Below are 11,600 nucleotides of genomic sequence, written 5' to 3' on the forward strand. Positions count from 1 at the left end.
AACTGAAGGGGCTCATAACATTACCAGACCGAGACGAGAGCGGGAGGATAAGGAAAATAGCCCTGGCAAGTGCGATCTTCCTTAGATGCCTCCTGCAGGAAGTAAGGAGCCAGATAAGGGATGCCAATGCCCTTAACACCAGGACATTAATAGACGTCACCCAGAAGGTACACGAGGCCACCAAGGCCCCGGAACATGACGCCACCCTTGCAGCCACCACACTGGAATCCTACAGCCTGACGGAGAGCAACAACGACGACGACAGAGAGATCAACATCGTCTTCAAAAAGAAACCAAAAGAGAACAGAGGGAAACCATTTGCGACGTGGTGCTTCTACCACAAGAAATTCGGTGCCAAAGCAAAGTACTGCAAACACCCCTGTTCCTTTCCAAAAAAACGACGTCAGTGGACACAAGTAACCGCAGTGGCTGCGAAACCGATCTCCCCGCTGACCAACAGGTTATTTCATCAAAGATGAAATCTCCAAGCACTGCCTGCTGGTAGACACGGGGGCAATGCAATCCATCTTCCCGCTGATGAATGAAGATCTTAAGAAGAAACCTGACACAACAAATGCCCTCATCGCAGCAAACAGGGCACCCATCCGCACATACGGCACAACGACACGGATCATCTCCATCCTGGGCCGCAGATACCACTGGCCCTTCGTCATCGCGGATGTTGAGTCTCCGCTGCCGGGCGCAGATTTCCTAGGACACCATGGACTTCTCATCGACGTCAGAAGGAAACAACTACTGGACACAGGAACCTGCCACTCCCGCCAGCTTGCCAAACGACCGGGGATATCCGCCATCTGCTCCACAGCCTCCAGCAGCTACACGTCCCTCCTACAGGAGTTTCAGGACGTGTTTAAACCAGAGCTAAGACAGTCACTGGGGGCTTCAGCAAAGCACTGCATATTCCATCACATCACCACGACAGGCCTACCAACTTATGCGAAATTCTGGTGCCTGTCCCCACAAAAGCTACAAGAAGCCAAACAGGCCTTCGCGGAGATGGAACGGATGGGCTTCTGCAAAAAAGCATCAAGCCTGTGGGCATCACCCTTCCACATGGTAAAGAAGGTGGATGGCTCGTGGAGGCTGGTGGAGATTACCGCCGCCTAAACGTAGTGATGACACCAGACCACTACCCCCTCCCAAACGTGCAGGACCTGACGAGCACACTCCACGGGGCAAAGATCTTCTCCAAAATGGATCTGCTCTAATCATATTTCTAAGTCCCTGTACACCCCAATGACGTCCCAAAGACTGCCATAATAACGCCCCTCGGGACCTATATTTTTTATTTTTTTTATTTTTTTATAAGTTTATTGACCACAGCGTACAGGATACAATAATAAGATAATTAGATGATACAATACATAAAACAAATAATGTCTTAACATCATGAAAAAAACAAAACAAAGGAAAACTGACAAACATAAATTGCTGTAGTCCAACTCCAGTACTATATTACATTTAAGCACAACACAACAATAGTTTCAACCATATAAATTCAAGACTTCATAAATTATTCTACACATTACAGCATTATCACATCTGGAAAACAACTCATTTATAGACTGCATTCCATAAAGGTTCCTTAACTGGTGAGTTTTTGGACATTGTTCTATGACGTGTCTCTCAGTCTGAACTAGGCCGCATTCGCACAGACGTTCTTCTACAGGAAGACGGCCACGCCCCCTCCTGTTCCAGCGACCTGTTTCAATTGCCAAGCTGTGAGCAGACAGACGGAAGCGCGTGAAAGACATCCTATGCAGATCATTGATGACATGCCTCCCCCTATAGATACTGTGCACTTCAAACGTAGGGTTCAAATCTTTATATATTCTACATCTAGAGGCATCAGAATTATCAATTAATTCATGAACTTTATTAACTAACAAGGGCTCGTCTTCTACTTCAGTACGGATCATATCTTGTACCAGCTTACCAGTAGGGTTATTAAGAGCTACAACCGTTTTTACCACATGAATGAAAGGATCATCATGAAGTGTATTTCTTTCTTTCCACATTTTGTTGAAGAACTTATGTTGTCTATGTTTAACAAGATCAGGTAAAGATGGATAGCCCAATTCAGCATAACATACTATATTGGGTGTGGTTTTCTCACACCCAGCAATTCTTTCATTGCCCAATTATACAATTTAACCACTGGTTTAAGATCAGCTCCCAGCCATGACTCGCATCCATATAAGATCGTGGACATGAGAGCAGCATCAAATAAACGACGCTTAACAACAAAGGGCACATCATTGTGTTTCCTAACAAATGACACAAATTTCAGCACATGACATAACTTGGCCTTCGCATGTTCCTTCACAGCTGTGCTCACCGATCCATCAGATGAAAATTGTGACCCGAGATAGAGGTAATTGTTACAATGATCGATAACCATGCCTTCAATACATATTGATCGTTTATCATCAACATTACCATTTATTACAAAGAATTTCGTCTTTCCTACATTAATCTTCATACCGTATTCATCACAATTTTTATGTACAATTTTCAATTTCTTAATCATAGTCTCTCTTGATGTTGCTATCAAAACAGTATCATCCATTAACATCAAAATATGTAACCATCCGAGAAATCCATCTGGGTGACACTCTTCCTTAACATTTCTTATCAGGTCATTCACATAGATAATAAAGAGAAAGCATGAAGTGGCCAGTCCTTGCCTTACACCTACGGTAGATGATATTACTGCTGAGCCAACAATACTTTTGGTAACACTGTACATTGCAATCAAAGATGCAAGCATTACTGCCCCACAACCCAACCGTTTCAAAACACAAAACAACTTATATCTAGGCACTAGGTCATATGCTTTAGAAAAATCTATGAAAGTGACGTATAATTTGACTCTCTTTCTTTTAGCTATGTCTATAATCAACCGTAGTGCAACTATATGCTCCATGCAACCACGTTTCTTCTGTGCACCTGCTTGCTCCCTATATGGCTTAAACCATTGGTATAATCTGTTATATAAAACCATATCATACAACTTGGCAATGGCGTTGATGACACTTATGCCCCGATAATTATTAGGGTCGGCTCTATTTCCCTTCTTAAAAATCACAAACATTTTAGCTGTAACCCAGGACAATGGGTACAGGCCAGAAACAAATACTCTATTAAAGAGGGACACTAGACATAATACCCACTCAGCTGGTAACAATGAAAGCATACCTGGAGGTAGACCATCCGGTCCACATGCTTTATTAGGATTCAAATTCTTGATCTGAACTCCTACTTCGTGAGGAGTTATGCAACCATCTAAAACAGGTATAGTAACATCTGTGTTACCAATTTCATATAAATCAAGAACATTTCGAGGATTATAAATACTCTCCAAGTGATGCTTAAACTCCTCATCAGTCGGACGACAAACATCATCGCAGCCATATTCAAAATTACCCTTCCAGTCAATCGCCCTCCAAACTCTTGAGTCATCCTTGTCGCTCAGCAGCCGCTCCCATCGGCCCAAATCATCCAAAACGCCCCCAGCTGTTTCAAGGGACAAACTCCCCCTTGCGCAATCATACAACGAAGAGGAAACACTCTCAGCAAAGATATTTATATCACTACAATCTATTATATCAGTTGGAGTAATATCACGAATAAATTTCTTCTTATCTATGTTACAAAACCTAACAGGTTTCTTGATAAACGTGCGACCAGCAGTCCCGCTCAACTCAATTGAATGGCTTCCAAGTGACGCTGCTCTTAACAAAATATTATCGACATTTATATCAACACCAGCTACTGTTAATGCTATTGGCGCATGGTCCAATGGAAGATCATCTCGATGACAAACATAAAAATTTCTCATATTTTCAAGTATATTCCGTGACACTACACATGTATCTATTTCAGAAATCCAAACTCCACCTTTCCTGTAAGTTTTGTTGCTGGTAAAATGCTTACTCAGTGTTCTTAGATTATTTAACACTAACAGACCATTATCTTTACAAATAGCAGTGAGTATATCTGCATTATCATTAGCATGACCAATATCGTCACTAATAACAGGATAGGAAAGCGTATTATCTTCACAATCATTAAGTAAATACCTTAATGTCTTCCCAAATCTGCAATTCATATCACCCATTAATACATACCCACTCACGTGGTTTGAATATATTTTTCCTGGATTGAAGCAAAGAAGAATGAGAATAATACGGAGAATCACTTGGCGGAATATAACAAAACCCAAACAGAATACCCTCAGCGCTTCCAAACTGAATCCATACCTGATCTCCAATACTTACATCAGCATTAAGTACCAAATGGGATAAACTATTCCTTACAAAAACTACCGTTCCGCCTCGATTACCAGAACCTATTAAATTACTACGATACATCACATATCCAGGTAATGATTCAGATAAACTTGTTTTCACCTCAGTTAGACATATCACATCATAATTATACAATAACTGCATGACACAATTCTTCTCCAGTTTAGTAAATATGCCGTTGATATTCCACGATACAACTTTAAAATCCCCTGTTCGCTGTGGATAATTTAAAACCCTGAAGATGCCAACTATCAATAACTACATTGTCTCTATAAACTTTCCTCTCGCGAGTATCTAAGCGCACAGTACATCCAGCGTTTTCAGGACGCTCCTTTTCTATCTTCTCGACACGACGCAGCCTCTCCCATTCCTTCCTAACAGCCGGATGAACATCCTTCTTGATAAAAATCTTCTTGTAGGGGTCACCAGCAGTTTTGAGGTTCTTGGCACAATCCAAGATATTCGGCCGCAAGTTTTTGTCACTCAAGGTCACTAGTAAGGGACGGCGCCTCTGTGGGTTACTTTGTAAGGTGTCAAAGAAACGAGCAGGTAAAGGTTACTGCTGCTTTATTACAGATCCAGGCGGCTATATTGCCGACTGACGCCGGGCCGTGAGAGACAATGGAATTGACTGTGACCTGAGGTCGAAACAATAAACAATAATATGCAGTGAACGAGTGCAAATTACAATACAAAATATACAGAGCTACAATATAGATACAGTCTTGATGCCTGTGAATGAAGAAACATGTGATAAACAATGTGTGACATTCGTATAAATACCATAAAGTAAAAATGATTAAAATGCGTGACCTGGCACGTTTTTATTTAATGCGTGACTAATTGAGCTTGAAGAAAACGGGAAGTCACCAAAGAAAACAAGCTCAGCGGAGACTTAATTAATGGCGCCGCCGAAACACTATCCTGGCGCCCATGGAAAAGACTTTACAGATACTCCCCCCAAGACGAGGGACGCGCCTGATTAATCCCCTGTACCTGGTGGGACGCTGAAGAAGGGTGCCGCGGCTCCTTGAAGATAACTCAAGGGCCTCCCGCCTGTGAGGCTGCTGTTTAGCGGTCCTTCCTGCAGCGGCACAGAGCGCCTGCGGGGTGAGGGCGTGCTGGAGTGCGTTTCCCGAAGGGGTGCTGTGTCGCTGCCGGGACTCTCCGACAGGAAGGCGGGCTTTAGCCGGTCTATGGAAACCCAGTCGTTTGCCTGGGAGTGCCAGCCGAACGCTTTGCTGTTCCGCTCCAGCACGCAGAAGGGTCCCCTGTGGGCTTAGTTAGTGGTGGACGGACGGGCGCCGACTCTGACGAAGACGTGGGTGGCGGATGACAGCTGTGGCGGCACGAAGGTGGTTGCTCTGTCGATGTATGAGCGCCTGCAAGGGGCTAACTTGCCGCCACGTCGCTGGAGCCTCTGCAGAGATGGGGAGTGGCGATCATCCGTCACGAGCTCTCCCGGCACCACGAGGGGTTCCCAGTTTGGTTTGTTCAGCTGCGGATGGGGTGCCGCTGGCTCTGGGGCGGTCCTCAACCTGAGGAGGACCCACGGCAGCTGATGTTTCCAGTCCTCGGCAGTGCAGCGGGCCATGAGGGATGACTTTAAGGACCTGTGGAACCCAGTTCAACCAGGCCGTTGGTCGCTGGGTTGTACGCTGTGGTGGTGTGGTGCGTGGTTCCCAGCAGTTGAGCCAGGGCAGACCACAGCTCGGAGAGGAAAGGCCCTGTCGGTTGTGATGTGGTCCGGGCGCCATGCGGCTAACCCAACTGGAGAGCAGGGCCTCGGCGCACGCCGCTGGCGGTGGCTTCTTGCATGGGCGTGGCTAGGCCACCTGCTGCCGAACGGTCTACCACCGTGAGGAGGTATTTGATCCGCCTGATGGGGAAGGGCCCGACGACGTCGATGTGGGATGTGGCCAAGCGGCGTCCTGGCTGTGGGAACTCGCCTACCCCGACTCCGTGACGACCCACTTTACTGGTCTGGCACTGCAGGCACTGTTTTGCCGAGGCTGTGGCGTCCTTTTGCACCCCGTGCCAGACGAACTTTTTTGAAAGCAGTTTGGCCAAGGTCCTGCCGGAGGGGTGAGAGGCCGTGAATGATGTCGAATACCTGGCGGCGGCGTGAGGTTGGAACCAAAGGGCGGGGCTGGCCTGTGCTGATGTCACAGAGCAGGCTGGGGCCTCGGGCGAGGGGTCACGTCCCGCCACTTGAGGGATGTGATGGCGGTGCGGTATGCTGGGGTTTCTGGGTCAGCGGCCTGTTCTCTGAGCAAAAGTCCTGGTAATCCTACACCAAGCTGCACTGACGTTCAACTCGACTTCTGGAGAGGGCGTCTGCTACGGATTTTTCTTGCCGGGAGGTACCTGACGGAACAGGTAAACTCGCATGGCTGAGAGGTGGCGCTGCTGTCTGAAGACCATGCGTCCCCTGCTTCGTGAAGGCGTGAACCAGTGGCTGGTGGTCTGTGAAGATTGTGAAGGGCGTCCTCCAGGAGGAACTTGAAGTGCCGAACTGCCAATGGTCATCGCGCAGAGTTCCCTGTCGAAGGTGCTGTAGCGGGACTCTGCGGGACTGAACTTTTGCTGAAGAAGGCGATGGGCTGGGGGCGCCGTTGATGATTTGCTCCAGAACAGCACCGCAGGCAACGTTACTGGCGTCTGTCGTCAGCTGGAGGGGGAGCCTTGGGATCCTGTGTGCCAAGGCGGTTGCTCTTGGTGAGGGCGGCCTTGAGTCAGGGAAAAGGCCTGCTGCTGGCTGGGTCCCCAAGACAGGGACTTCTGACCTTTAGGACTTCCGTCAGGGGGCTGGCAGTGCGCGATCCCGGGATGAACCGCCTGTAGAAGTTTACCATCCCAAGGAACTCCTGGACGGCCTTGATGGAGGTGGGTGTCGGGAACTTGCAACGGCCTGCCACTTTCGATGTAAGAGGGCGGACGCCTGTCGGAGACACCTCGTGACCCAGGAATTCTGCTTTCTGGACGCCGAAGGTACACTTGTCAAAACGGACTGACATTGTTGTTTTCTTGGAGGCGCTGGAGGACTGCTTTGATGTGCCTCTGGTGTTCGCCAGAGACCTGGAAAATATGAGAATGTCGTCGACGTAGCAGACGCAGAATTTTAGGTCCCCAGGATGCTGTCCATGAGCCGCTGGAAGGTGGCCCCGTGCCTCAGCCCGAAGGTGGAGAAGGCGAACACATAGGACCCGGAGGGCGTGATGATGGCTGTCTTTGGTATGTCCTCTGGCGCAACAGGTACCTGGAAATAAGATTTAAGAAGGTCCAATTTAGTGAATATTTTGGCCCCGTGAAAGGAGGCCGTGAGGTCTTGCATATTGGGCAGAGGGTAGTGGTCGGGCTCCGTTGCAATGTTGAGCCGCCTGTAGTCGCCGCAGGGGTCTCCAGGAGCCGTCCGGTTTCTGCACCATGTGGAGGGGGAGGCCCATGGACTGGAGGCTTTCCTGCAGATGCCCATCCGTTCCATCTCCGCGCTGAATGCGCTTTTTCGCCACTGATCCTGAAGGCGCTGAGGGGAAGCCTCATGAACTGCATGTGTCGGGGCCCTTTAGTCACTATATGGTGGTATATGCCGTTGTTTGGCTGGGGCCCCGGGGACTTGGCGAATGCTCGGGCTTAAACACCTCAGGGAACTCCGACAGAAGGTGTGCATACTGGTGGGGGCGACGGGGGTGCTGATGGTGGGTCTGGGTCCCACCGTTAACGGGAGAGACCGGCAGGAGTCGGTATCGGTTGAGGCGCTGTGCCATCACTGCCGACTAGCAGGCCGAAGTGCGCCAGAAAATCGGCCCCCAGGAGTGGGGTTCTTGACATCCGCGACGATGAAGTCCCAGGAGTAACTCTGGCCAAGGATGGAGATCGACAGGAGCCTGGTGCCGTTTTGGAGAGGATGGGGGTTCCGTTGGCGGCCGTCAGGAAGGCGGCCGGGTCTGGTGTCTGGTTGCGGTCCTCTCTGGATGCTGGGAAGACCGACTTGAAGGCTCCTGTGTCGACCAGCATCATCCTGCCGGAGACGGTGTCGCGGACGTAAAAACCTACTGTTTTTGAGGCCCTGGGTTCTTCGGGCCTGCCATGGCGCCATCAAACCTGCTGGTCAAGTACCCCCTTTTTTAAACGGTTGAACGAGCAGGGCGGCAGGCAGTTTCGGGCGTCCTTTCCGAACCACTTGTGGTAGCGACAGAAGCCCGGGACCACCGCCTGCTGTGGTTCGGTGGACGCCTGTTGGCGATGGCGTTGACGGGCTGCTTTCACGCCCTCTTCAGGCTGGACGGAGCTGACCGGCTGTGTGGCCGGTTTTAGCCGCTGTGAAGCCTTGACGGAGTCTGTGAGGTGTTGTGCCGCCTCTCTAATGAGGTCCTCGACAGGCATGGTGTAGGGGTGAGCTATCTGATTGCGTACTTCCGGGAGGAGTTGGCGAAGGAAGATTTCCTGTGAAGCTTATCTCCTGCCGCTTGTTTGTGTCACCCAAGACTGGTGTTGACAGGAGATCTACGACCATGCCCTGCCGCCTCTTGGATTGAGGTCGGGGCGTGGGATTATTGGCAAGGTCGATAGCACGGGCGGCCCGCCGGCGATGGGCAGGAGCAAGCTTCGAGGAGGAACTTTTGTGGTGCTGTATGAGAGGTGTGTGTTTCGGGTACTCCGCGAGATGAGTTTGTTGTAAACACGTCCTCGGAAGGGCGTTGAGCACTGTGTCGGCCTGTAGGATTTCGTCCGTGAGGTCCGCGATTCTGAAGTGGCATTTCACCCCGCGCAGCCACCTCGATGGGTTCCCCAGCGTTAAACGGGCGGCAGCTTTACGGTGAGGGCGGCCCGCGATTGTGTTGCCCGGCCGCCGTGTGTTTTCGGGCGCTGGTGTTGAGTTTCGGAGGGCCTCGATGCGGGGCGGGCGCGGCTGTGATGGGAGGTAGGTAAAACCTCACAGTCCGCGGGTCCGCGTTAACTGCATGAAGGAGGGGATATCCGCGTCCATGCTCGCTCCTTTGACCCCTTACTGGAGTGGGGTACTGCCATCAGTACGCACTTTCGTGCGCCGTGTGGTTCCGCTAGTGACGCTGGTGGGGTACGCCGACTGTCTAGTCAGCACGCCAAACGCTGGTTACAGCGCCATGTTTAGGGCGCTAAGAGCGTTTTGGAGAAATCCTGGAGCCAAGACTGAGTCGCCGTGAGTCCGCTAATGGCTCCGGGATACTCCGGGGTCACCACTGTAAGGTGTCAAAGAAACGAGCAGGTAAAGGTTACTGCTGCTTTATTACAGATCCAGGCGGCCTTATATTGGCGGCCACAGAAACCAAGACGCCGGGCCGTGAGAGACAATGGAATTGACTGTGACCTGAGGTCGAAACAATAAACAATAATATGCAGTGAACGAGTGCAAATTACAATACAAAAACTATACAGAGCTACAATATAGATACAGTCTTGATGCCTGTGAATGAAGAAACATGTGATACACAATGTGTGACATTCGTATAAATACCATAAAGTAAAAATGATTAAAATGCGTGACCTGGCACGTTTTAGGCGTGACTAATTGAGCTTGAAGAAAACGGAAGTCACCAAAGAAAACAAGCTCAGCGGAGACTTAATTAATGGCGCCGCCGAAACACTATCCTGGCGCCGAATTGGTGACTTTACAACTTTGTCCTAACCTGCGACACGTAGCGGTTACATTTCCTACCCCAATCCGAGTGCAGATTTTTTGAAGCTTAACATTATCAGATGTTGCTCCATCAAACTCTTCCTCATAATCTGGAATCCCCAAAATTATTAGATTACACTCTCTTTCCTTACGGTCCAAGGCCTCTAGGAACAGCTGCTGTTTGACGATGATATCCTGTTGTTTTTCCACTTTAGACTCGAGAGCTGCTATTTTCTTGTTTATAACACTTTCAGGGGAAACCACAAGGGTCTTTAAAGAATCCAGTTCCTTCATGACGTCATCGAGCTTCTCCACAATGCCTGACAATCCCTGATCATTTTCTCTCGCAGTTAAGATGCTGTCAATTAAATCCTCTTTGTTTACCTTATTCAATTGATGTCTCGGCATCTTACGTAACTCAGACAGCTGTCTAGCCATGACAAATAACGAAAGATAGGACACCTCACCTGTAACCTATAGTAATGATACTTATTGTTTCAACTGCGCATGCGCAAGTACAATGGCTGAGCAAAATTCTGGACACCCAAAAACTGGAAGTTTTCACTCACAGTTTATGCAACAATGACACAGTACACCCTTTACCAATCCACTTCACAATAATCTTCAGGTATTCATAGTAATGTGTAATGATTCCAGGCAAAGCAGAACTCACTCTGCTCATAAAAAACACACTATTTCGAAGAGCCTCTTGACCTGCCTGCTTGCGTGTGTTGGTAGTTCTTCTTCACTGCATTCTTCTATTTAATCTTCGGTCTCAGAAATACAGGTGCCACATTCCAGCGACTGATGGACACCATTTTGGGGGACCTGCCCTTCTGCACTGCATCTACTATGTCGATGACATCCTGATCTTCTCCAGGTTGCCTGAGGAGCACCTTCGACATGTCTGGGCAGTCTTAAAACATCCACAGGAGAGCAGCCTAGTGGTGAGGTTCGACAAGTTCATCTTTGGGAAGGAAAAAATAGATTTCCTTGGGCACGAGATCTTACCTGCAGGAGCATGTCCGACGGCATCTAAGGTGAAGGCCATAGAGAAGTTCCCAGAACCCCAAAACATCAAGGCCCTGCAGGAGCTTATGGGGATAAATTACTACAGACGGTTCATCCCCAATGTCGCCCAAATCATTTACCCACTAACATCAGTCCTGAAGGGAAAGCCAAAGGCACTGACCTGGGAAGCTCCACAGCTGAAGGCATTCAGCGAAATGAAGGCAGCCCCCGCCAGTACCACGACTTTGACACACCACAACCCTGCAGCTGCCCTCAGGTTAACAACGGACGCCAGCAACATCGCCTGCAGTGCAGTACTGGAGCAGGTGGTGAACGGCGCCCCTCAGCCCTTGGCCTTCTTCAGCCGCAAATTCTCACCAGCCGAAACCCGCTACAGAGCCTTCGACAGGAACTGCTGGCTATCTACCAGGCCATAAGGCAGTTTAAGTACCTGCTGGAGGGCACCGAATTCACCATCCTGACGGACCACAAACCCCTGGTGCACGCCTTCGCAAAGCAGGGAGACACATGGTCAGCAAGACAGCAGCGGCACCTAACCGCCATCTCAGAATTCAGCCGCACCATCAAATACGTCCCTG

General features: G+C 49.4%; 1 protein-coding gene across 1 annotated transcript; it reads right to left on the bottom strand.

The window, feature by feature from the left end:
- Positions 1-2,113: 2,113 nt before the first annotated feature.
- LOC136827183 (uncharacterized) lies at positions 2,114-10,398 on the bottom strand. Its single transcript, XM_067084952.1, has 3 exons — positions 10,001-10,398; positions 4,367-4,566; positions 2,114-4,179 (listed from the first exon to the last, which is right to left on the bottom strand). Exons 1-3 carry the CDS (start codon positions 10,396-10,398, stop codon positions 2,114-2,116), a joined length of 2,664 nt encoding a protein of 887 aa, XP_066941053.1.
- Positions 10,399-11,600: the final 1,202 nt, after the last annotated feature.

This window comes from Macrobrachium rosenbergii, chromosome 41 (assembly GCF_040412425.1).
Source record: "Macrobrachium rosenbergii isolate ZJJX-2024 chromosome 41, ASM4041242v1, whole genome shotgun sequence".
NCBI lineage: Eukaryota > Metazoa > Arthropoda > Malacostraca > Decapoda > Palaemonidae > Macrobrachium > Macrobrachium rosenbergii.

What these genes read in the sequence shown, in the direction of transcription:
- LOC136827183 (XM_067084952.1), bottom strand. Translation starts at nt 10,398, where the DNA reads ATGCCGAGACATCAATTGAATAAGGTAAACAAAGAGGATTTAATTGAC. An exon ending in GTAACCGCTACGTGTCGCAG is followed by an intron (nt 4,567 to 10,000) that starts GTTAGGACAAAG and finishes TGGCATCTTCAG; the next exon opens with GGTTTTAAATTATCCACAGC. An exon ending in TAGTAATTTAATAGGTTCTG is followed by an intron (nt 4,180 to 4,366) that starts GTAATCGAGGCG and finishes GCTTCAATCCAG; the next exon opens with GAAAAATATATTCAAACCAC.